Source organism: Eschrichtius robustus, chromosome 1 (genome assembly GCF_028021215.1).
Source record: "Eschrichtius robustus isolate mEscRob2 chromosome 1, mEscRob2.pri, whole genome shotgun sequence".
Taxonomy (NCBI): Eukaryota; Metazoa; Chordata; class Mammalia; order Artiodactyla; family Eschrichtiidae; genus Eschrichtius; species Eschrichtius robustus.
In genome coordinates, this window is record NC_090824.1 from 3209431 (window position 1) to 3233665 (window position 24235).

The 24235-nt window shown below is 49.1% G+C and overlaps 1 protein-coding gene across 2 annotated transcripts in view; it reads left to right on the forward strand.

The window, feature by feature from the left end:
- Positions 1 to 24235, forward strand: part of MOK (MOK protein kinase) — a 57181-nt gene that overhangs the window by 27124 nt on the left and 5822 nt on the right. Inside the window, exons 3-12 of one of the 2 annotated variants that reach the window (XM_068540388.1) lie at positions 7532 to 7621; positions 9027 to 9097; positions 12983 to 13061; positions 13191 to 13239; positions 15206 to 15384; positions 16875 to 16976; positions 17754 to 17927; positions 18502 to 18625; positions 20075 to 20275; positions 20357 to 20872. In XM_068540388.1, coding sequence (XP_068396489.1) covers positions 7532 to 7621; positions 9027 to 9097; positions 12983 to 13061; positions 13191 to 13239; positions 15206 to 15384; positions 16875 to 16976; positions 17754 to 17927; positions 18502 to 18625; positions 20075 to 20275; positions 20357 to 20437 — 1150 coding nt within the window. In that variant the 3' untranslated portion in view covers positions 20438 to 20872. Of the gene's footprint in view, positions 1 to 7531; positions 7622 to 9026; positions 9098 to 12982; positions 13062 to 13190; positions 13240 to 15205; positions 15385 to 16874; positions 16977 to 17753; positions 17928 to 18501; positions 18626 to 20074; positions 20276 to 20356; positions 20873 to 20955; positions 21111 to 22534; positions 22676 to 22823; positions 24171 to 24235 lie in introns of those variants that run through there. The other variant, XR_011073547.1, reaches the window with a different exon arrangement.

Genomic DNA, 24235 nt, shown 5'->3' on the forward strand with positions numbered 1-24235 from the left:
GGAATGGAAAATCGTCATTAGAATACATAGTAATAATTTCTGCAGGCAAGATAAACTGATGAATGCTAAAATTAGTAAGGTGAAACTTTAAAGAGAACAGAATTTCTGGGACATCCCTGGTGGTCCAGTGGCTAAGACTCCGAGCTTCCACTGCAGGGGCCACGGGTTCGATCCCTGGTCAGGGAGCTGAGATCCTGCATGCCCTGTGGTGTGGCCAAAAAGAGTTTAAATAAATAAATGGAACAGAATTTCTGCACAGCCTCAAGTGATCGCCTCCCAAATATTTATTAATTACTGTGGTGGTTTTAACTTATATCCACAAATTGTTTGATATTCCTTCCTCCAGGAGGTGGGGCTTATTTTCCTTCCGTTTGACTGTGGGCTGGACTTGCTGACTTGCTGATAAAGAATAGAAAATAGAAAGGGAAAGATAGTAACTTTACAATGAGAAACCTGGTAGATACCAGCTTAACTAAATGATTAAGATTAACATCATCAGTAATAAGACATACTGATATCATGTACCTTCTGATAAAGTGGCATGGGAAGAGCATGTCACCTCCATGGTATTCTTTCCCAAAGATCTATAATCTCAGTTGAATTATGAGAATACATCAGAAGAGACCAAATTGAGGGGCATTCTACAAAATACATGCCCAGTACTCCTCAAAACTGTGAAGATAAGGAAAAACAAAGACAGACTGTGGAGCTGTCACAGAGTGGAGGTGACTGAGGGGACATGACATCTTAATTGCAGTGTGGTCTCCTGGATCCTGGAAGAGAAAAAGACATTAGTGGAAGAACCGGGAAATCCAAATAAAGTGTCTAGTGTAGTTAATAGATTTGTACCAATGTTAATTTTTAGTTTTGATAAATGTTATGTAAGATGTTAACATTAGGGGAAGCCAGGTGAAGGGGACTTCCTTTACTATCGTTGCAACTCTTCTGTTAGTCTAAAATAATTTCAGAATTAAAAGTAAAAAACAAATCAAAACAGGACTTCCCTGGTGGCACAGTGGTTAGGAATCCGCCTGCTAATTCAGGGGACACGGGTATGAGCCCTGGTCTGGGAAGATCCCACATGCCGTGGAGCAACTAAGCCCGTGCACCACAACTACTGAGCCTGCGCGCCTGGAGCCCGTGCTCTGCAACAAGAGAAGCCACCACAGTGACAAGCCCGCGCACCGCAACGAAGAGTAGCCCCTGCTCGCCACAACTAGAGAAAGCCCGTGCACAGCAACGAAGACCCAACGCAGCCAAAAATAAACAAACAAACAAACAAACAAACTTATATTAAAAAAAATCAAAACAAATAGAAGATGACCATAGAGGATCTGGAATGAGTCATACTGCACATAGCTTCTAACATGAATAGGGTATTGCTATTATTTCTGATTTACAGGAAGAAATGACTTTATAGTTTCTGGAAGAAAGTTCTAGAAGAAAGACAACTGCTTTTGGTGTCATTTCTAGGAATATTATTGCTAATAATTTATTGGATGGTCCAGTGTCACTGATCCTTGATCCACAAGTTTTATGCTGTTCTTTGGTTTTATTTTTGTTTTTCAACTGTGAAAATAATATCTCTAGCTTTTAGAGTTCCGGAATATCTATCATCATTATAAAACAGTTTAATCTTATTCACTTGAAGAATAATTTTAGGTTCCTTTAAAAATCCATTTCTGCTCTGCTTATCGTTGCCTAACGGAACCCTCACAGTCACCTCGCCCAGTTGTGTGGGTGATGTGAGAAACGAGAGTCAGTAACAGAGGAAAAGCACGCTGAGTCACACAGGCAGGAGGAGCTTGGTTTTGGGGCCTCTGACCCCACCTCCTCCCAGAAATTGATGGCTTTTGCAGTAATCTTTGCTCATAGGAAGTCCGGGTAAGGTATAATACACCAGTTCATTAGTACTGTGTCAGGAGGGGTGCTTTCGGCTCCCGAGGATCGTTTTCCTCAGTGGCTCAAAGTCTCAGTTTGGAGATAACGAAGTTAGTTACTTGTGTAAGGCCCGCAACATGACCAAGTTGTTTGTTTTTTAAATAAATTTCTTTTTTTCTTTATTTTTTGGCTGCGTTGGGTCTTCATTGCTATGTGCAGGCTTTCTCTAGTTGCGGTGAGCGGGGGCTACTCTTCGTTGGCGGTGTGTGGGCTTCTCATTGCGGTGGCTTCTCTTGTTGCGGAGCATGGGCTCTAGGCGCATGGGCTTCAGTAGTTGTGGCATGTGGGCTCAGTAGCTGTGGCTTGCGGGCTCTAGAGCACAGGCTTAGCAGTTGTGGCACACGGGCTTAGTTGCTCCGTGGCAGGTGGGGTCTTCCTGGACCAGGGACCGAACCTGTGTCCCCTGCATTGGCAGGCGGATTCTTAACCACTGCGCCACCAAGGAAGCCCCTGTGATTTTTATTTAATCTATACCTCCACCCAGTCTCCTTCCCCACTTGGTTATTATTATACAATTCTTTGTTTTTTAATATTTATTTATGTATTTGGTTGCACCGGGTCTTTGTTGCGGCACACGGGATCCTCATTGCAACATGCAGACTCTTAGTTGCTGCATGCATGCGGGATCTAGTTCCCTGACCAGGATCGAACCCAGGCCACTTGCATTGGGAGCGCGGGGTCTTACCCACTGTACCACCAGGGAAGTCCCTAGAAATTCATATTAAATGGAATCTCACAGTCTGTGCTCTTGTGTCCAGCTCCTTTAGCACAGCATAAAGTCCTTGAGGTTCATCCATACTGTCATACCAGTAGTTCATACCTTTTTGCTCCTGAGTAGTATTCTTTCCAATCTATGACTACAAAACAACTTGTTTATCTGGTCTCCTGTTGAGGAACTTTTGGGTTGTTGCTGGTTTTGGACGGCTCTGAATAAAACTGCTATAAAACTTTATACAAGACTTCTTGTGGTTATATGTTTTCATTTTTTTAAAATTAATTAATTAATTTTATTTATTTTTGGCTGCATTGGGTCTTTGTTGCTGCGCATGGGCTTTCTCTAGTTGTGGCAAGCGGGGGCTGCTCTTCATTGTGGTGCGCGGGCTTCTCATTGCGGTGGCTTCTCTCGTTGCGGAGCACGGGCTGTAGGCGCGTGGCTTCAGTAGTTGTGGCGCACAGGCTCTAGAGCGCAGGCTCAGTAGTTGTGGCGCACGGACTTAGTTGCTCCACGGCATGTGGGATCTTCCCGGACCAGGGCTCGAACCCGTGTCCCCTGCATTGACAGGTGGATTCCTAACCACTGCACCACCAGGGAAGCCCGAGTGTTTCTTTCTTAAATGTTTAAAATAATTCACCGGGCCTAGAAGTTTTCTTTGTGGGAAGCTTTCACTCCCATCCCCCTACAGTGTTTGTTACAGTAAGCTGGAAATAAAATGAAGTAGTGGAATGGGTGATAACATGGTACATTGCACCATGGAACAGTCAACAATCAAATAGAACACCACCAAATAATTTGGATTTTTGTAAGGTTTTTTAAAGCTTTATTGAGATATAATTTGCATATCATAAAATCCACCCATTGTGAATTTTAGGAAATTTGTGCAGTTGTGCAACTATCACCATAATACCATTTTCGAACACTTCTGTCACCTGTGCAGAGACTTTCAGTAACAAATTCAGCTTCTTTGATAAACATAGGGCTATTTTGATTTTCAATTTTATTTCATGTCAGATTTGGTAATTATGTTTTTCAAGGAATTTGTCCATTTAACCTAAATTGTCCTATTTATTGACATACAGTTCATAATACTCCCTTCTCTTTTCAATATCTATCTGTTGTGATATCCCCTCTTTCATTCCTGATATCAGTTGGTTGTATTGTGTTTTTTGTCTTTTTTTCCTCCATTGGTCTTGCTGGGAGTTTATCAGTTTTACTAATCTTTTCAAAGAACCAACTTTGGGCTTTGTCAATTTTCTCTATTGTTTGTTTTGTATTTCATTGATTTCTGCTCTTAATTATTGCTTTTCTTTTTTTTTAAATTAACTTATTTAATTTTGGCTGTGTTGGGTCTTCGTTGCTGCGCGTGGGCTTTCTCTAGTTGCGGCGAGCGGGGGCTGCTCTTCATTGTGGTGCCCGGGCTTCTCGTTGTGGTGGCTTCTCTTGTTGCGGAGCACGGGCTCTAGGCGCGTGGGCTTCAGTAGTTGTGGCACACAGGCTTTAGTAGTTGTGGCACGCAGGCTCAGTAGTTGTGGTTCACGAGCTCTAGAGCGCAGGCTCAGTAGTTGTGGCGCATGGGCTTAGTTGCTCTGCAGCATGTGGGATCTTCCTGGACCAGGGCTCCAACCCGTGTCCCCTGCGTTGGCAGGCAAATTCCCAACCACTGCGCTGCCAGGGAAGCCCTATTATTGCTTTTCTTGAACTTACTTTGGATTTAATTTGCTCTTCTTATTCTGCCTTCTTAAGGCAAAAATTTAGACCATTGATTTTAACCATTTCTTTCTTTCTAACATAAGCGTTTAAAGCCATAAGTATTCTTCTAAGCGTTGTTTTACCTGCCTCCTATACATTTTGAAAAGTGCTTTCTTTATTACTTGCTTGGAAATGTTTTCTAATTTCCCTTGTGATTTCTTCTTTACCAATGGGTTATTTACAAGTGTGTTATGTAATTTGCAAATATTTAGGAATTTTCTAGATTGCTTACTGTTCGTGATTTCTAATTTAATTCCACTGTGGTCAGAGAACCTGTTCCATAAGTCTTCAGCATTTTGAAATTTATTGAGATTTATCTTTTGGTCCAGCATCTTGTTCCTCTGAGTGAGTGTTCCATATATACTTGAAAAACATATTTTATCTGTAGGTGTTGAATATACTGTTATATAAATGTCAGTTAGGTCAAGGTGGTTAATAATGCTGTTAGGATCTTCTGTATCTTTACTGATTTTTTGAATGATTATTCTATCAGTTATGGTAGAGGGGTGTTGAAATCTCCAACTCTCTTACTTTAGTTCTGTCAGTTTTTACATCTTGTATATTGAACCTCTATTATTTAGAAATACACATTTATAATTGTCATGTCTTCCTGATGTACTGCCCTTTATACCATCATGAAATCATACCTGGTAACAATCCTTATTGTGAAATCTATTTTATCTAATAGGAATAAAACCACTTCTTTTCCCCCTTTACCTTGAGGACTTCCTTCCTACAGATTCGATTGGTTAGAAAAACTTACTTTCTAAGAATTCCCCAGTGGTCCAGTGGTTAGGACTCGGCGCTTTCATTGCTGTGGGCCCGGGTTCGATCCCTCGTCAGGGAACTAAGTCTCTGGTGGATGGAGTCATTCGACTGGGTATGACCCCATGGGCCCAGCCGTGGGGAAGGGGGTCTCTTGTAAGAGTCAGTCTGGAGGGTGGTGACAGCCAGCCTCAGGCCGTCAGCCTCTATTACTTGTATTGTAATTTGGGATGTGAACATGGTGGCAGGCAGAGCAGTCTTCATAAAGAAAAGCCCGCAGTAAGACACACCTGCCAAGAGAACACCTCTCCCCAGGTGAATGACATTGAAAAAATGTACAGCCTTCATTAAAGATAAGAAAGAAGGGCTTCCCTGGTGGCGCAGTGGTTGAGAGTCTGCCTGCCAATGCAGGGGACACGGGTTCGAGTCCTGGTCTGGGAAGATCCCACATGCCGCGGAGCAGCTGGGCCCATGAGCCACAACTACTGAGCCTGCGCGTCTGGAGCCTATGCTCCGCAACAAGAGAGGCCACGATAGTGAGAGGCCCGCGCACCGCGATGAAGAGTGGCCCCTGCTTGCCGCAACTAGAGAAAGCCCTAGCACAGAAACAAAGACCCAACATAGCAATCAATCAATCAATAAATAAATCTTTAAAAAAAAAAAAAAAAAGTTGTAAAGAGAAAAAAAAAAAGATAAGAAAGAAGACTGGGTCTGCCACCTCCTAGAGAAATGGAAATAAAAACAAAAATAAACAAATGGGACTTAATGAAACTTAAAAGCTTTTGCACAGCAAAGGAAACCATAAACAAGACGAAAAGACAACCCTCAGAATGGGAGAAAATATTTGCAAATGAAGCAACTGACAAAGGATTAATCTCCAAAGTATACAAGCAGCTCATGCAGCTCAATATCAAAAAAACAAACAACCCAGTACAAAAATGGGCATAAGACCTAAATATACATTTCTCCGAAGAAGATATACAGATCGCCAACAAACACATGAAAGGATGCTCAACATCACTAATCATTAGAGAATCGCAAATCAAAACTACAATGAGGTATCACCTCACACCAGTCAGAATGACCATCATCAGAAAATCTACAAACAATAAATGCTGGAGAGGGTGTGGTGAAAAGGGAACCCTTTTGCACTGTTGGTGGGAATGTAAATTGATACAGCCACTATGGAGAACAGTATGGAGGTTCCTCAAAAAACTAAAAATAGAACTACCATATCACCCAGCAATCCCACTACTGGACATATACCCTGAGAAAACCATAATTCAAAAAGAGTCATGTACCACAATGTTCATTGCAGCTCTATTTACAATAGCCAGGACATGGAAGCAACCTAAGTGTCCATCGACAGATGAATGGATAAAGACGATGTGGCACATATATACAATGGAATATTACTCAGCCATAAAAAGAAACGAAATTGAGTTATTTGTAGTGAGGTGGATGGACCTAGAGACTGTCATACAGAGTGAAGTAAGTCAGAAAGAGAAAAACAAATACCGTATGCTAACACATATATATGGAATCTAAAAAAAAAAAAAAAAAGGTTCTGAAGAACCTAGGGGCAGGACAGGAATAAAGACGCGGACCTACCAGAGAATGGACTTGAGGACACGGGGAGGGGGAAGGGTAAGCTGGGACGAAGTGAGAGAGCGGCATGGACATATATACACTACCAAATGTAAAATAGTTAGCTAGTGGGAAGCAGCCGCGTAGCACAGGGAGATCAGCTCGGTGCTTTGTGTCCACCTAGAGGGGTGGGATAGGGAGGGTGGCAGGGAGACACAAGAGGGAGGAGTTATGGGGATGTATGTATATGTATAGCTGATTCACTTTGTTATAAAGCAGAAACTAACACAACATTGTAAAGCAATTATACTCCAATAAAGATGTTAAAAAAATAATTTAAAAAAATATTGAATTAAAATATTTATCTCAAAAAAAAATAAAAGACTGGGTGTGAATGTGAAATTTTTATTTTCAGATGGTATTTACATTGCTCAGTTAGTTCCTATAAACTGATTAATAGGAAATTTTAGTATCTGTTTCTATATTTATTAATTGTAAGAGAAACTACCAAGGTATTCTTTCAGGAACTTAGATGGGAAAAGTTTGAATATATGTCCAAAGCTATAAGAACCTTGAGTTTTATAAGATAATGTAGAAACGAGGTATGCTTAAGATCAGTTGCTGATGGGAGAAATAAAATCTGATTAACTTGCTTGAAATATTTTTGAGTTTTTCAGTTGTGATTGTAGACAATAAATAATGATTTGATAACCCTGATTTTAAAGTTGACCTGAATTATAAATTAGTTATTTATTTTTACCTACTCAATAGTATTGAGCAAGTGAACAATCTACGAGAGATACAAGCACTGAGGCACCTGAATCCTCACCCAAACATTCTTACGTTGCATGAAGTGGTTTTGTAAGTATATTCGGGGCTTTAAACATTATCTAAATTTGATGATAATTATTAAATCTCTTTTTAAGAAAGAAAACCATGGTAGACATTTTAAATATTTGCTTTGTAGCTCAGAGAATAATAATTTTTGTTTTATCTTAAGTCACTTACTTATTTGGACCAGTGTCTGTATCTGAGTCCTAATGTGGAAAGGCCTTCATTTCAGTGTCTCCACCTCATAAAAGCAAACAACATTCAAACGGTTCCTCTCCTGTAGCAGCTGGGCTTCTGTGTAGACGGTGGTGGCCCTGGGCATCCGAGTGTGAGTTGTGACCTACTGGGAAAGCCCCTGTTGTCCTCTTTCAGGGACTGCACTTTATTGCTGCCACTTGCCATCTCTGTGTGGTCTCATGCAGCCTTTCTTACTACAGTTGACATAATTTCAGGGGATTTTTAATTTCTGTTCTAATTATAGAGTAGCTTCCGTAAGGTTTACCTGTTGATCAAGAAGGCAGAGCACAGCTTGTCTGGAGGGGCTTGTCTGCCAGGGGCTGGGGCTGGGGTCCTGGCCTGGAGCTCTGAGACTGCGCCCCTCAGCAGGAAGCCTGGCCTGTACAACCAGCCGAGAAACCGCAGCCTCTGACCGTTAAAGTGCAGGAGATTTTAATCAGGAGGCTGAACAGTTCTAAGCTCAAAATGCAATGTCTTGTCATGGCTGTGTGGTGTCCTGGCCCGCGTGCTCTGAGCCATTAGTTGGGGCCAGGTCCAGAGACCGCAGTCTGCGTGTGATGGTCACAGCCCTGCCTGTGCTGAGGGTGCTTTATGTGCACTCTGCAAAGCACTTCTGCGCACGGTTGCACATGGGCCTCCTGACAGTCCTGAGTGACAGCGGGGACCCGTTCCAGCCCCACCAGGGGCGCCTGGAGCAGGGCCCGGGGGTGACACTGCAGGGGCGTGATGTGACTCACCTTCCTCCCTTTTGTCTCGGCTGGATTTTGGGTTTTGCTCCCTGCACTGATGTATGCCAATCACATGGAAGTCATTTAGGTAAATTAAAACTAAACTTGCAGCCACAGAGCGTGAATCAAATCCTACTTTGTTTTGCTTCTGCAGCTCCTCAAACCTCATTTCTTCTTTCTGCTGATAGTTACTTTTCTATTTTCAAGACTCTTCTCTTTAAAAATTGTGGGGAGGGGGGCTTTTAGAATTTTTGCCTGAAGTAGGGTTTTACTATTATTTAAAATTACTTTTGCCTGAAACGTTGATTAAAAATCAAAACTTCTGCTGTTTCAATCATTACACTTTGGACTTTGTCTGATGTAGGAGTGCTTTGTGTTTATCAGAAGTGTTTACAAATGAATTAAATATTTGATTATTTTTTCTGATGAAGACAAGAAAAAAAAACATTTTAAAAACCTTTCTTCTTCAGTGACAGAAAATCTGGTTCTCTTGCACTAATATGTGAACTTATGGACATGAATATTTATGAACTAATACGAGGTACGTAGAATAATTTCAAAGCTAATCTAAGATCTTTTAAAGCTTGTAGTTCCCATATATTTGTTTTAGTTCTCAAAATCACTCATGCAGTAGTTTCATCTAGATACACAGTACTGGGCTGTAAACGTACAGTACTCATGGGAGGTGTTTTTCTGGCAGTCTTGTCTGCTCAGAACTCAGCTGCGAACGAGCAGAGCCACAAGGTGTTCAGGCCGGCTGGGTGACGCGGTGAGGAGGGCGCAGAGGGCGGCGGCAGCTCAGCCCTTCCTCAAACCTGTCCCCTTCTAGCACTGTTCCCGGCTGTGCTGCTGCTGGACATTCTACTCTATGTTTCAGAATGAGGCAGGGCTCGCTGCTCAGATAATCCCTCTGAGAGGGAACCTCCTCCTGTTTGCATTCTTATGAAGCCCCCTGTATTGCAGAATGCTCATTCATTTCCTTTCTTTTTTTTTTTTTTCCTTTCTTTTTTTAATAAATTTATTTTATTTATTTATTTTTGGCTGCGTTGGGTCTTCGTTGCTGCGCGCGGGCTTTCTCTAGTTGCGGCGAGCGGCGGCTACTCTTCGTTGCGGTGCGCGGGCTTCTCATTGCGGTGGCTTCTCTTGTTGTGGAGCACAAGCTCTAGGCGTGCGGGCTTCAGTAGTTGCAACGTGCAGGCTCAGTAGTTGTGGCACACAGGCTTAGTTGCTCCGCGGCATGTGGGATCTTCCTGGACCAGTGCTCTAACCCGTGTCCCCTGCCTTGGCAGGCGGATTCTTAACCGCTGCACCACCAGGGAAGCCCATCCTGTTACTTTTCATGCTGGTGCTTCTGGGAAGTGCCGTTCCAGTTTGGCTGTGTTGACGCAGCTTGGATGTCCCACGTCAACACACTGGGTAGAGCATGCCCAGTGCCGTGTGCATTTCATGATGGTAGGTCCTGGTTAGGCTCTTTGAGCCTTAGTCCTTGTCTAGAAAATGGGGATAATCATAGTGTCTGACTCTTAGGGTTGTTGTGAGGAGTAATAATATGTGTGAGGTGTTTGGATCAGTGCTGGCTTGCGTGGCCTTCAGTCGAGGTCAACTGCTGTCATCACCATCATCATCATTATTACTTTACAGTTTATAGTGTGCTTGCTCTGTGTTCCTGCATTTGCTCTTCCTGGTTCTGTGAGCTCAACTCCATTACAGAGGTGAGGCAGTTGAACTTCCAAGAAGTTAGAGCCCTTTCCTGAGATGAGCCAGCTTCAAAGAGCAGAGCTGGGAGGACCCCTCCTTGAATTGTGTCTTGTTGCAAGAGGGGTGCTGGCGATGGCTCCAGCTCCATGCTGAGTCTGACACCCCACCTGCTCCCCTGTTACTTCTCTCAGAACAGGGTGCCATCAGGCAAGGCTCTCCTTTGGAAAACACCGATGGCAGACACGTGCTCACACGGTGCCGCCGGGCATAGCCTCCGGGCCCAAGTGTAGACTGTGGGCATTTGGCTGTGCCACGGTGGACCCAGAATGCACCCCCAAGCCTGACCAGGAAAGCCAGGCGCAGGCCTGGGTACAGGGTCTCTTGTGGGAAGGCAGTGTGCTGGATATTCTATTACAATGCTGGCTACACAGGAGGCCCTTTTCCTTCTGTTAGTACAGACAGCCAATGCCATAGTTAATCATTGTGTTCACTTCAGATTTTTTACATTGCTGGTATTGTATATGACGTTTTTTAGTACCTTCTTAATGAGAATATTGGGTAAAAATTAACTTGGGAAAATTAATTTGGTCGGGAGAGCCAAAAGAGAGAAATACTGTTTGCAGTCTGCTGGCATTCAGTAAAGGGTCATACAAGGAACTTCAGAGTGGTTTATTAATTGTACTATATGTATTTGTTTCGAGATGTTTGTGAGCAAGAATCTGGTGGGAACCAGATGCAGTCTGGGGCCTGGCGAGTTAGGATCTTGTTTTGGGAAAATAGTGTGAAAGTGAGTGGTCAGTCCCCTCCTTGTCAAGGGTGTGGACTCCTGTTGTTCTGACCAGTGGCCCACGTGGTTCATGAGGGCACCTCTGTCCACTAGGAGCCCCCGTGTGCAGGCAGGACTCTCACGGAGGACAGGGGAGGGCGTCATGGCCTTGCCCCACTGCTGTGAATGGGTGGAGTGGGGGAGGCCCAGGAGGAAAGGAAGGGCAGGCATCCAAAGAGCCCTCCGCCACTGGGGACTGAAGGCAGCCGAAAATGCAGATTCCTGGCCCACCTGCCTGGATTTGTGGTTCACTGGGTCTAGGTTTGGGCCTTGGAATCTACTTTTTAAAAGATCCCTAGGTGCTTATGAAGACTGGATGGATTAGACTTTTCCTAAAAGAGTCCACCTTTTCTGAGTTCAAGTTCAGATGACTATAATGGCAGTTTTATGCTATAAGATGTGGACGTGTGGACATGGCTGGGAAGGGTGCATCTAGGAACAGAGCAGCATGAGTACAACATGCAGCAGGAGAGCTTTGGGGGCGCGTGCAGAAACGTCCCCAAGTGAATGTGGCTGGAGCCTTCGATAAACAAGTGGGATATGATGGGGCGCAGTTCCCAAGGTGAGGGACCAGGCCTGGCGGCCCATTCTGAGAACTTGCTGGAAAGGCAGCTTTTGGGGCCCCGCCGCAGACCTACTGAACCAGGAATGCTGGGGGTGAGGATGGGGAGCATTCTGTATCTTCACAAGCCCCCAGGGGACTCGGGTGCTCCTGGGTCCTGAGAGCCCTGTGCTGGGAGGGAGTCTGCCCAGGGGGGTCTGGAGAGCCGGGCTAGTCAGTGGGCAGCGAGACCCCCTGCCCGATGAGGGCCGAGCCTCACGAAGCTTCGTCCAGCCTCGCGTGTGACAGAGAATAGAAATTTTACTTTCTTTTCACCTTTATATAGATAATAATTTGATAAAATTCCTCAAGCTGGGGGAAGCTGACAAAGTCTTAGTTTTAATTCTTTCAATTTAAATTCTGGAAAACTGATGATAAATTATGTGAAACAGAATAAAAAGATTATAGTATGCCATGGAAAAAATTCATTGCACTTAGACATTTTGTAATTTAAATTACTTTCTATTATTAACATAAACAGTCTTGTTATGTGAGAAAAAGAATACATTAATTTTTCGACAGAAATTGCAAACTTAGGATGAAAAATGTCTAGTGGGATATGTGCTCACGGAGGGGAAAGTGGTTTTCTGAGTTGTTAGGTGAGAGTGGGTATTTTGCAGATTTAAAACCTAATGACTTAAAAACACATACCTCTGATATTAAAATCAAGTAAAATGTGACACCTTCGAGAGCAAGGGCAGCTCTGATGCTGGAGTGTAGTATTAAGAGTTTCGGAGCATCCTGAAAGCTGCAGGAGGGGAGAAGGTGTAGATTACAGGCTGCTGCAGGGCGCTGTCAGCCGGTGCCCAGTGACTGCTTCCTTCTGTGAGAGAGGAACGTGTAGCTGTGCAAGTGAGAGCAGCCATTGGTCTTCTTGGGTTAAGAAAACATGATCCATCCCCTTAAAGACGGAGATCTCCGTGTAGCCAGGAAGCCGAGGAAAACCCTAGATTTGAGCTCATAATCAGCGTGAAGGAGGGTGCCCTGGAGGCCCACCCGAGGCTGTGTTAGGACCTCCGGCCCGAGCTGCCCTTGCGGTGATCGCTCAGCACTGTTCTACTGCCATCAGAAGGCCTTGCGCTCTGTGATTTTAAATGAAATCATGCCAGTATGTACAGTTTTAAATGGCATATTTTGTAGATAGACTCCATATTTCCTAGAACTACTCCAGGTTATTTTTCACTGAGGAAGTTAGATTTTCACACATTGCTAAATAAAAATGGATTCCATCTTTTGTTTCAAAAACGGGGATATGGACCATTCATTGGTAACCATATTTGCCTATTTCCTTGATGGCACAGGGAGAAGACACCCATTATCAGAAAAAAAGATTATGCACTATATGTACCAGTTGTGTAAATCCCTTGATCACATGCACAGGTAGGCACTTGGAGATCTGGCAGCTTTCAAATTCATAAAATGTATTACCGTTCATTAAGAATATAGTATAAGAGAATTTGAATGAATGAGGTACAATTAATTCTATCCTTCCTTTTATATTGAATGCAGAAATGGAATATTTCACAGAGATGTAAAACCAGAAAATATATTAATAAAGGTAAGAACTTTTATATGAAAAATTGATATCAGAATAAAGGTAGAATATAAAAACTTTTCACTGGATATGTTTTCAATCCCAATGGATACCATGTTTGTTATAACATGTTTGTTTTTTTCCTTCCAGTTTGGAAAAAAGTGGTTAATTTAATAAATGCCATCAACATAACTGTACATCTGGAAAAAGGCACCCTTCTTATACTATATACAAAAAATAAACTCTATTTAAATTATCATTCTAAACACTCTAAATATAAAAGTGGAAGAGGCAGGATTTGAGCTCTGATATGTCTCACTTGAAAGCCCTTAAACTATACCTGTGTAAAAGTGTACAATTTGCTCAGTTTGGGCATATGTGTACACCCATGAAACCATCATCGCAATCAACTTCACAAACAAATCCAAACCCCCGAAAGCCTCCTCTTGCCCTTTGGTAGTCCTTGCTCCCTGTCCCTTGTCCCCAGGCAAAGACGAGCTAGAATGTTCTATAAATGGAATTACATAGCATGTACTCTTTTTTGGTCTGGCTTTCACTCAGTGTCGTTATTTTGAGGTTCATCCACATTGTAGTGTGTGTACCACGCCTTTCGAAATTGTCCCACAGTTCTTGGATGTTCGGTTTTGTTTCTGACGTTCTTCTATTGCTTTGCATTTCAGTTTGGGAAGTTTCTATTGGCATATCTTCAAGCTCACTGATTCTTTCCTTGGCTGTGTTGAGTCTATCAAAGTCTTTTAAAATTTTTGTTACAGTGCTTTTTGTTTGTTTGTTTGTTTGTTTTTTTATTTTTGGCTGCATTGGGTCTTTGTTGCTGCCTGCCGGCTTTTTCCAGTTGTGGTGAGCGGGGGCTACTCTTCGTGTGGTGCACGGGCTTCTCATTGCGGTGGCTTCTCTTGTTGCGGAGCCCGGGCTCTAGGTGCGCATGGGCTCAGTAGTTGTGGCTCACAGGCTCAGTAGTTGTGGCGCACGGGCTTAGTTGCTCCGCGGCATATGAGATCTTCCTGGACCAGGGCTTGAACCCATGTCCCCTGCGTTGGCAGGTGGATTCTTAACCGCTGTCCCACCAGGCAAGTCCCTGTTACTGTGTTTTTTATTTCTAGTGTTTCCTTTTGAGATTTTCTTAGGGTTTCCATCTCTCTGCTTACGTTTCCCATCTGAACTTGCATGCTGTCTTCTTTTTCCATTAGAGCCCTTAACAAATTAATCATAGTTATTTTAAATTTCCTGTCTGGGAATTCTAAAATTCTAAAACCCGCGCCATATCTGAGTCTGGTTTTGATGCATGCTTTGTCTCTTCAGACTATTTTTTCTTGCCTTTTAATATGCCTTGTAATTTTTGTTGAATGTACTGGGGAATGGGAACAGAGGTAAAAGGCTGTCAGCGTAGGTTTCTTGATAATCTGGCTAAGAGGACTGCTGTTTAATGTTTGCTCTAGCTGTTGGTGCCAGAGGCTTCAAATTTATTGACAGCATGAATTTTATTACTTGAATGTGAGAGGTAGAGAAGATGGAAGAAACACTTTGAAACCTGTTTCCCTGGGCTGTCTGACTTCCTTCAAGGATCCCATGTGGTGCAGGCCAGGCCCCCAGCCTCCCCCGAATGGGAACCAAGCTGCCAGAAGCGCTGGACGCGGTGGGGAGTTTGAGGCATAACAGGGCATGTGACCAGGGTGTATAGTTCATCTGTAGACTTACACTGCGACTTAAAAATTTCCAAAACCTGTAGACATTTTGAAATGTCTGTTAAACATAGCCAGAATATTCGTAAATGTGTTCCACTGAAGAGAAATACCGCTTCCTCACCTGCTAGAGGCAATTTCAGGTGCTTATAAAGCCAGCACTTTATGTTCTACAAGCTAGTTTAGGTGCTAGGAATTTTCCCGTTGGTGCATAAATATTTGAAATGGTTTGTATTACAATCGCTGCCTGACGAGATGTTATTTGTCCCTGCTTCTCTCCCCCCTTGCAGCAAGATGTCCTGAAATTAGGGGACTTTGGGTCCTGCCGGAGTATCTATTCTAAGCAGCCGTACACGGAATACATCTCCACCCGCTGGTACCGGGCCCCAGAGTGTCTCCTCACTGATGGCTTCTACACCTACAAGATGGACCTGTGGAGCGCAGGCTGCGTGCTCTACGAGATGGCCAGGTGGCACCAGAGTCGCAGCTGCTGCTGGGTTAGCGGGAGGGGGTGGGCGCTGTGTCAGGGTCCTGAGGCCGGTCCACGCGGGGCTTGGCTGTCCAGTGGCTTCGCGCCAGTCCCTCCCTCTACGGTGCAGAGTTTACAGTCCTTCTGGTGTCGTGGTGGTTTTTTAACTCGACAGGAAATGTGTCAAACGCTTTTCCTTGCTTTCTGGGTATGGAGGAAAGAACACCATCAGTTACTTCTTTCCCACTGGCCCGGCCCGGCCCTGGGTCGGTGGGCCTCTCCATTTGGCCTCACCAGCGATAGGACTGATGAAGCCAGATGAAGGAACAGAGTCGAGGCGTGCTTCCTGCCGCCCCGTGGGGCCTGCTGTGGGGGCGGCGTGCGAACGGTGCCCCCCGTCTACCCTCAGAGTGCAGTCCTTCGGGTGGGGTGCTCTGGCCCCGGGAGTGAGGGCAAGCTGGATGGAGGCCAGGAAGCCCCAGCCCTAACCGTCCTCCCCTCCCTCAGCCTTTGGGCTTCACCACTGGGCGCAGCAGGGCCAGGGCAGAGGCCCGGGAAGGGCGGAGGGCCTGTCCCGTCCACTGGCGGCGGGGGCACCGGGTGGAAGAAGCCCCGGGAGGAGGTGGGGCGGCACCTGCTGGTAGTGGGTCACGCAGGATGGGTGGGTGGATTTAACGTCGGGGTGACGCACATCAGGGTGGTACAGCCCAGTGCAGGCAGGACCCGGGTCGTCCAGTCCCGCCTGCTCAGCTGACCCCTTGATAAATACAGACGTTGGGCCCTTCGGGACATGCCTTCTGATTCTAGATCATTCGTATTGATAAGTGACTGCTATTTTTGGAAAGGAGAGTGGTGACTTCACTGAAGCTAAAGTACCAACAAATGATCTTTTCTCCCGTGCTAAAGTCCCTGAGTCAGTTTGGAGGGATGTCAGAGGCGCTGGTGCTGGCGGCATCCACTCAGGGCGTGGGGCAGCCCATGCTGAGCCTCGCTGACTGCACTCTGTGCCCGGCCTGCCCCACCTCAGAGCCGTCCAGCTCCCCTGCGTTTCCTCTTCTCCCCTGCGGCCTGAGCTCCTGCCGTTTTCCCTGAATAGAAGTCATCTTACCGTCACAGCTACGTTTTTAAACTCTTCTTTGTGGCCTGTAATGTGTTATGGGCCTAAAATCTTTTATCCACAATTCCCAAATCCGTGACTGCTCCAAAACCAAAACGCTCCTCGGACCTCATTTGTCTACACAACCCGACCTGACCCAGCCTGAATTTTTGTCAGCAAAACTCCCCGGGCCGTGAGGAGGCTCTGGGGGCTTTCATCTCTCAGCCGGCAGAGACACCTGCTGTGCAGATACGGGAGTGTGGCTCTGTCCCTTAGAAAGACACCGACCCGTGGGGACAGTAGGAGGAGAAAGGCCCAAGCATGAGCGGGGGGGGCTGGAGGTCCCTCTGCTGGGAGGCCGCCGCCCTGACCACAGCCCTGGCCGCCCGCCCAGCCTGCAGCCCCTCTTCCCCGGAGCCAATGAGCTGGACCAGATCTCGAGGATCCACGACGTCATTGGCACGCCTGCTGGGAAGACCCTCACCAAGTTCAAACGGTAAATGCAGCCCCCCAGGCCACCCCACCACCCTGCCTCTGTCGCCTCCAGGGGCCTCCTCACAGCCCCGCGAGCCCGGCAGTCGGGTTTTGTCCCCGGAATGTTCACTCCGGCCACAGAGGTCTTTGGGTGGGAAAGGCTCCCCAACACAGGCTGCACGCACGGACCGTGGGGAGCCGCCACCCGGCACCTTGGCCACGCTGACCCCTGGGGGGGGGATTCGGGGGGGTGGGCAGCACCCAGCAGCTCCCAGAACCCTAGGGAGGTAAGGAGATGACAACCATGCTGGATTCTTTTTCTTTTTTAAAACTTTATTTCATTCTTTTCTGGTGGGAATGTGGTATTAGTCTTCTCAAGAAAAAGTTTTCTTACACTTATAGCATAACAGATTTCACGACCTCCCACCCTTTTTAAAAAAAACAGACTTAATTTTTTTAGAGCAGTTTTAGGTTCACAGAAGAACTGAGCGGAAGGTACAAAGATTTCCCATCTACCGCCTGGCCCCACGCAGCGCACAGCCTCCCGGCCACCAGCACCGGCCCCGGGGTGGCACGTCTGCTATCATCGAACCTACACCGACACGTCATTCTCACCCAAAGTCCACGGTCTCCACGAGGATCTTGTATTCTATGGGCTTTATGCCCCCCTGCCCCCTGCCCTTTTTAGATTGTAAACTGTTAACCTTCAGTGCAGGTCCCTGTAGGGTCATGATGCTGGACCGGCCACGTGCTCTAAATGACGGCGTGATCGTTTATTACCATTGGGCTTTTAATACAGGTCGAGAGCTATGAGTTTTGATTTTACTTTTAAAAAGGGATCAGGAATACCTCTCCTGACAGCCAGTTTGTCCCCGCAATGCCTCTCCCTCCTGCACGCAATGGTGGCCTATGACCCCGATGAGAGAATCACCGCCCACCAGGCCCTGCAGCATCCCTACTTCCAAGAGCAGAGGTAGGCGCCCTGCCGGGTTCCCATCGGGCACGCGGATGGGTGGCTGGTCCCCAGGAACGGTGCCGGTCCCTCTGGGAACCCGCACCTCGCTCCTTCCTGGTATCCTCTCCCAGAAGGAGGCGATTAGTGGCTTCACGGCAGGGTGGAAGGAGGGTCTGTGGCTGCTTTGCGGTTGATGCCAAGGCTGTGGTGTTAAGCCCCGGAGGGTCACGTGGCGCACGGCAGGGGGAGCGGGCTGAGCTCGCTCGCTGTGAGGTTCCAGGGCGCGTGCGTTGGGCGACACCTGCCATTGGAAGTACCTGCCCTGAGGGCTTCGGACTCCACCCCTCTGTCCCCTCATGCGTGTGTGACATGGGTGACGTTTGACCCAAACCTCGAGTCACTGGGCAGGGGTGGGCCCACGGCTCCGGAGCCCAGAGGCTGTCAGGCTGAGACAGGAAAGGAAAAGCTCCTCGGGATATGGCTCATGTGGATGAGAGGAGGGGCGACAGGCACAAGCCCACGCTGGAGACAGAGGAGGCCTGTGGCGGCCGTGTTCTCAGCAGAGGCGCCCCTTGTCCCTTCTGTCCTGTAGGGCAGCTGAGAAGCAGGCTCCGGCCAGGGCCAGGAGGAAGGCCTCCGCTCTCTGCCCCAAGCGGCTGGTGGCACCGGAACTACTCAGTAACAACTGGCAGCCGGCACAGGAGGGCAGCAAGCAGGTACTGAGCGATCAGGCCGTCCGAGCTGGGACCGGACGCCCACAGGGGCCCGTGTCTCTCTGACACAGATGCCACCTGTGGAGGTGCCACGTCTGTCTGGAAAGGGCGCCCGTCAGCGACCTGCTGCCGCGCCAGATGGCACCTCTGCGCTCCTGGCCTTTCTGCGCCACCAGCTAAGGTCCACGGCGTCGCGGGCTGGGATCCTCCCAGCCGCAGGGCCAGGCCTGTGCCCAAGCACCGGGCAGACGTCACCGCGTTGTGCCCGCAGAGGACCGTAGCCGGGGCACCGGGAAGCCAGCACTGGCCCAGGTGACCGTCCCCACTCGGCCATGGAGCCCCTGCGAGAGCCGCAGGCCCCAGAGGAGCGCTCCGCCTGGCACAGAGGTGGTCTCGCACGCTTTTTGGTGTAGAAACCATAGCTGCATCCCGCGATAGCTTCGCCTTTCTCTCACGTGCCGCGGGGCCCCCCTTTGCTCGGCTCCTCCAATTCTACAGTTGTGGGCTGGCACCAAGCCCTGTGGTAGCCGTGGCCTTCCATCGTTTCCCACTCAGCCCAGCATCTGTTGAGTGTCACTCTGTGCTGGGAGCCGAGGACGCAGGTACACCTGCAGCTGGGCTGCTTTCCAGAAATCCGGACCCCCGTGTCCAGCCACCTGCTTGATGGCTCCAGCTGCATGTCCAAAAGGCAGACTTGTTCAAACCCGATCTCCTGTCTCCCCCCCCAGACCTGCCTCTCTCCCCATGCCTTCCCTCCAAGGGCGGATGAAGGCAGCTCCCTTTCAGCTGCTCAGGCCGCCAACCGGGGACGAAGCCCACCTGCGCCCCCCCGGCTGAGCCTCCCTCCCTTTGCCCCTAACTGCCCTCCCTGCCGGGCCTCCTCTCCCTCTTGGTCAGCTGTTGGGGTCTCTCCTGCTGGCACCCACTGCGGGCGCCCCTGTGGCAGAGCCGAGGCGCACGCTCTCTGCCAGGGCCCCCGAGTGAGGGTTCAGGCTGTGCCGGCCATCACGTCTGGCGCGACTGCCCCCTCTTCTGGCTGGTGGCACTGCGGACCATACGTAAACGAATGGTGGGGATGGATTTCAATAAAACTGTGGACCCTGAAACTGGAGTCTCATAATCACATGCCGTGAAATTTTCTCCAACTATTAGAAGATGTGAAATCCGTTCTTAGCGCACTGGCCACACAGAAGCAGGCTGCAGGCCGCTTTGGCCGACCTCAGGGAGTCCGAGCGGGAAGCGTCACCGTGGCCCCGGCCCCGGCCCAGGGAGCGGCCACCGCACTCCTGGGGGGCTGGGACGCGGTGCGTGTTGTCCAGTCACCACACTGTCACGCCTCACGGTCAAGGAATTGTATGAGGCAAAAGCAGTACAAAAGAGCCCCTTTTGCTTTTCCTGTTCCCACAAAGGGGAAAGCATCGTATGTTCATCTGACCTTTGCTTTGTTTCTAGAAACAGCCCCTAAAGCAAGAGGAGGACCATCGCAGGAGACACGGACCAGCCCGCGTGATGGAACTGCCCGAGCTCAAGCTGTCGGGAGTGACCAAGCTGTCCTCGTACTCCAGCCCAGCGCTGCAGCCCGTGTTTGCCCCCGGAGCGACCCGGAAGGTCCCGGTGCTGAGACCCCTGAAGTGTGTTGGCCCAAACCAGAAGGTGGGCGTCCCACTGGTTCCCCTGGCGCCGCGCTCGCGCCCATCCCGGCCTCTGCTGAGTGTCTGTCACTTTCTTTAACAGACAGACACACAGAAGGACGTCAAGCCTAGCCTGAAAGAGCACCGCCTGCCCACGGTAGCGCGGAGAGGAGGCGGCTGCTGAGCGGCGCTGCGGCTCCCCTGCTCGGGGCGGCTCCACCCGGCCGGGCACCAGCGGGCGGCCCGGCGGCCCGAGAGAGCTGCCCCCAGACCAGCACCAGCGCCTCGGCCTGCAGCCCGCCGGCCCGAGGCTGCTTGCATCCTAGAGGTGGCTGTACTGTATGTTCCGGTCTAATACCTTTGTGAAATCACCTCATTCTGGGGTTTCGTTTCATTTCCGTAACGTAAGAGTTTGGGGCAGGGAATATTTTGTCATTTTTTGTATGAATCAAAACAGAAATTATGCTTTGTTATGGATTATTTAGGCCTGGTTCCGCCGAGGGCTCTGCACACGGTGCCTTCTTTAGTCCATCCATCACCAGTAGTGTCGTAGCACGTTTGGCCTCCAGATTATACCACTGGAGACCCCTGATTTTTATTAAACAATGAGCTATCATTACAGTGTTGCATCTTAATATATTTTGAGTTAAACACGTGTCCTGATTATCCATTCCTTTATTTTGACTTTTGTGAGCGTATCAGGGGCATTGATTTTGTTGGGGAGACTTCGGTGCAGCTTCACTGTTTCACTTGACCGTCCGCTGAGGAACGACACAGGCTGGCGCTCAGCCCTCGGAGCCCCCGGGTGCGGGCCGCAGGCAGGTCGCCGGTCCAGCTCCCAAGGCCCAGCTTTCTCCGTGAGTAGAGGCCGCTGCTTCCCGATGGCCTGCGGGCGTGCCCAGCTTCGTTTCTGGGGTGCCAGCAATAAGCGGGCACAAGAAGAAACCTGTTTCCCGTGGGGGAGGGAGGGGAGGTGGCAGAGCAGCGGTGGCGCCGGAGGGGGCAGGGCAAGGGGCCAGGAGGGACGGGAAGCAGGGCTGGGGGAGGTGGACGTGGCCCCCGTGGTGGGGGGGGGACCAGGCCTTGGCCAGCATTTCCCGGTGCCCGGGGGAGGGGGAGCCATGGGCACGGGCGCGGGCGGGCCCAGGGCGGGCAGAGCCGGTGCACGTGGGGAGACCTGGGGGGCTTCGGGGACGCCACGGGTGGAAGTGGCGTCGGGGCGGGGCGGGCAGAGGGCTGGGGGCGCTGCGGGCTCGGCGGAGTCGGAAGAGGCCAGGGACGGCCCGCGCTCTGAGCCCGGCTCCGGGTGAGGGCACGTGCAAGGACAATTTAGGGAAATCGTCACCCCCTTTAAGTATATAAACGCGAAGGGCCTCTCTACAGTTCTTCGACGCTGTACCTTCTTGAGAAGGAACCCTCCTCCCTGCGGGCGCAGTGCCCTGGGCCCCGTGGGGCTCCGCCTCGGCTGCAGGGGGCGGGTCCGCTTTCCCCGGGGGCCCCTGCGTCCACCAGGGCTCTGTGCCCCGTGGGCCTGGCGACGGGCAGGCGCTGGCCAGGCTTTGGTGGCACAGGAGGCCGCCAGGCCCTGCTGCCGGAGCGCTGGTGGGTCTCCGTGCACCCCAAACCTGACCGGTTGTGAGGCCGGGCGGCTGGGCCATCTCAGCCTCCCCGGGGCCACTGGAGGGCCCGTCTCCGCAGACCCGAGCAAGGGAGCTCCCTCATCACCACCCCGACCAACTCCCTCGTCCACGTTTGAGACGCGGCTGGGGCCGAGGTTGGGGGCAGAGGCCGCGGGCGGACACGCCAGTCCAAGGAGCCCGGCCCTGCCGGCTGTCTAGGTAAACCTGCCCCCGAGGAGACAGAGCAGGGGCGACGCTGCCGAGGGATGAGAGCGCGCCAGGCGAGCAGTAAGGGCCGACGAAGCGTACCAGGTGCGCCGAGCCGACCCTCCGTGGCTTCCGAGAGGAGGGGTGGGGGCCGGCCTGGGGACCCTCTGCCCTGGGCCTGCGGCCGCGGGGCGCGTGCCGGCGGGGCCGGGTAGGAGGCCGGCCGATTTTGGAAGCCACCTTGGACCACTTGGCCGGGGGCCAGCCAAAAAAAAGAAAGATGCGTTCCCAGCACGGATGCATCTCGCAAACTGCAGCGCAGAGTCGGAAGGAGGGCGGTGGGCGGAGCTAGTAGGGCTGACCGCCCTGAGCGACGTCAGCCTCGGGGCGCTGAGAGCTGGGCCGCACCCTGGGCCCTCGGACTTTTCACACTGCTGTTGTCCTGGGGCCACCAGGTACCCACCCGTCACTTCCTACAAACACGCGGGAAGTTCACAGGAAAAGGAGTCGACCCAGGAGGACCGCAAGGCTCAGGATTCTGGACTCGAGTTCCGAGGCGGCCTTTTCTGATCTCCGGAAATACGCGCGGCTTCCTCGTAGGTCTCCTGTGTGACGGACAGTACTTAGAGACCAGTGCTTTGACTAAGATGACGAATACCAAACTATCTAAAATGTGCTGATGTTTTCATAGGAAGGGCATTCTGAATGTGTACAACATATAAATCCTGATTCTTTCACTTACAGCGAGAGGGTGTCCTGGTGTGCGGTGGTTTCCACCTTTCGCGAAGGCTCCCCTGCCGTGTGACGGAGGCTCGGCGGTGGCGGAGGTCCCCGTGGAGCAGCCCCCCCGGCCCGGCGGCCGGTGAAGAACTGGCTGCCTGACCCTCCTCCTCTCCTCTGAGAAGGAAGCCAAGACCCAGGCTGATGAGGAGTTTTCTGCAACAGTTAACGTTATCCTGTTGCTACGTTCACAGAAATGATGGAAATGGAGCGTGGACACATCTTTTCTAGCCTAAAATCACTTAGACGCGCCCCCAGTTTAATGGGATCACTTAAGAGAAATGTGTTTTAGGCACTTCATGGTTTAGAATCTGACCACATAAAAAGGCCTTCAAAGGGTTCAACTGTGTATGATTTTTTTCAATTGAGAAAAGTTCCTGTACTTGGCAGCTACACTGTAATGATTCTAGTTCCCTGTAGCGTCTACAAGTAGGCGTGGGCATGACCAAGCTGCTCACCAGCTGGCTTCAGCCAAATAAAAATCCCATGTAATTGTCATCAGCCTTTTCTCTGCATCCTTAACAAAGCACTTTCACACTCACCGTACAGAGTCGTGTGTGATCTTCCAACAACAGAAGGTGGACTCGTGGACTTGAAGCTGTAAGGAGAAAGCTGTTCCCTGAGACCGCAGTCTGCACGCATGGGCAGCTGCCCACAAAGGCCAAAGGTGGGGAGACGGCAAGAAGGGGCCAGAGAACCGAAGGGCTCTCCGGATGAGCCACGGTCTTGAAGAGCCTGCCTCACATCAGGGCTGCAAGGGACGTGGTGTAAACATTTAATTCAGCAAAAACAATACAGTAAAAGTTGAGCCAATTTAACAGAAGATAAACAAATGGTATATTCAAGAAAGTTTTAATATTAATTTTTTTGTGAATTAGAAATATCACTCTTAGAAGATGAAAAGCACTCCTGAAGCGACCATTTCCCCAATTGCAGAATGACATTATTTATACATATAATACAGAGCCGATTGCATTGGAACAAGAGTGTTAAGACGTTAACAGATTAAAAAGGGCATCTTCACACCACACCTTGGAGGCCCATTACACCCATACTCAAAGTTATTTTTTAACAGCATTAAACTATTTCAAGTGCAAACAATTTTTAAAAACCTATGTGCGCAGCATCCGTCCTCCTGAATTACATATTTAAGCCAGAAAGTAACAACTTTCTTGATGAGTGCCTTCCAGGTTGTCTTCTGACACCTAAGGTGTTAAAAAGAAAACCAGCGCAAAAACAGAGTGAAGTACTATTTTTAACAGTTGGATTTAAGGGGATTTCTTGTCCAAGAAACATTTTATTTCACACTATGTATGTATGTATATATTACATAAGTATATATAACATTTTTATTACGTTGAGTTTTAGAGTAAAAA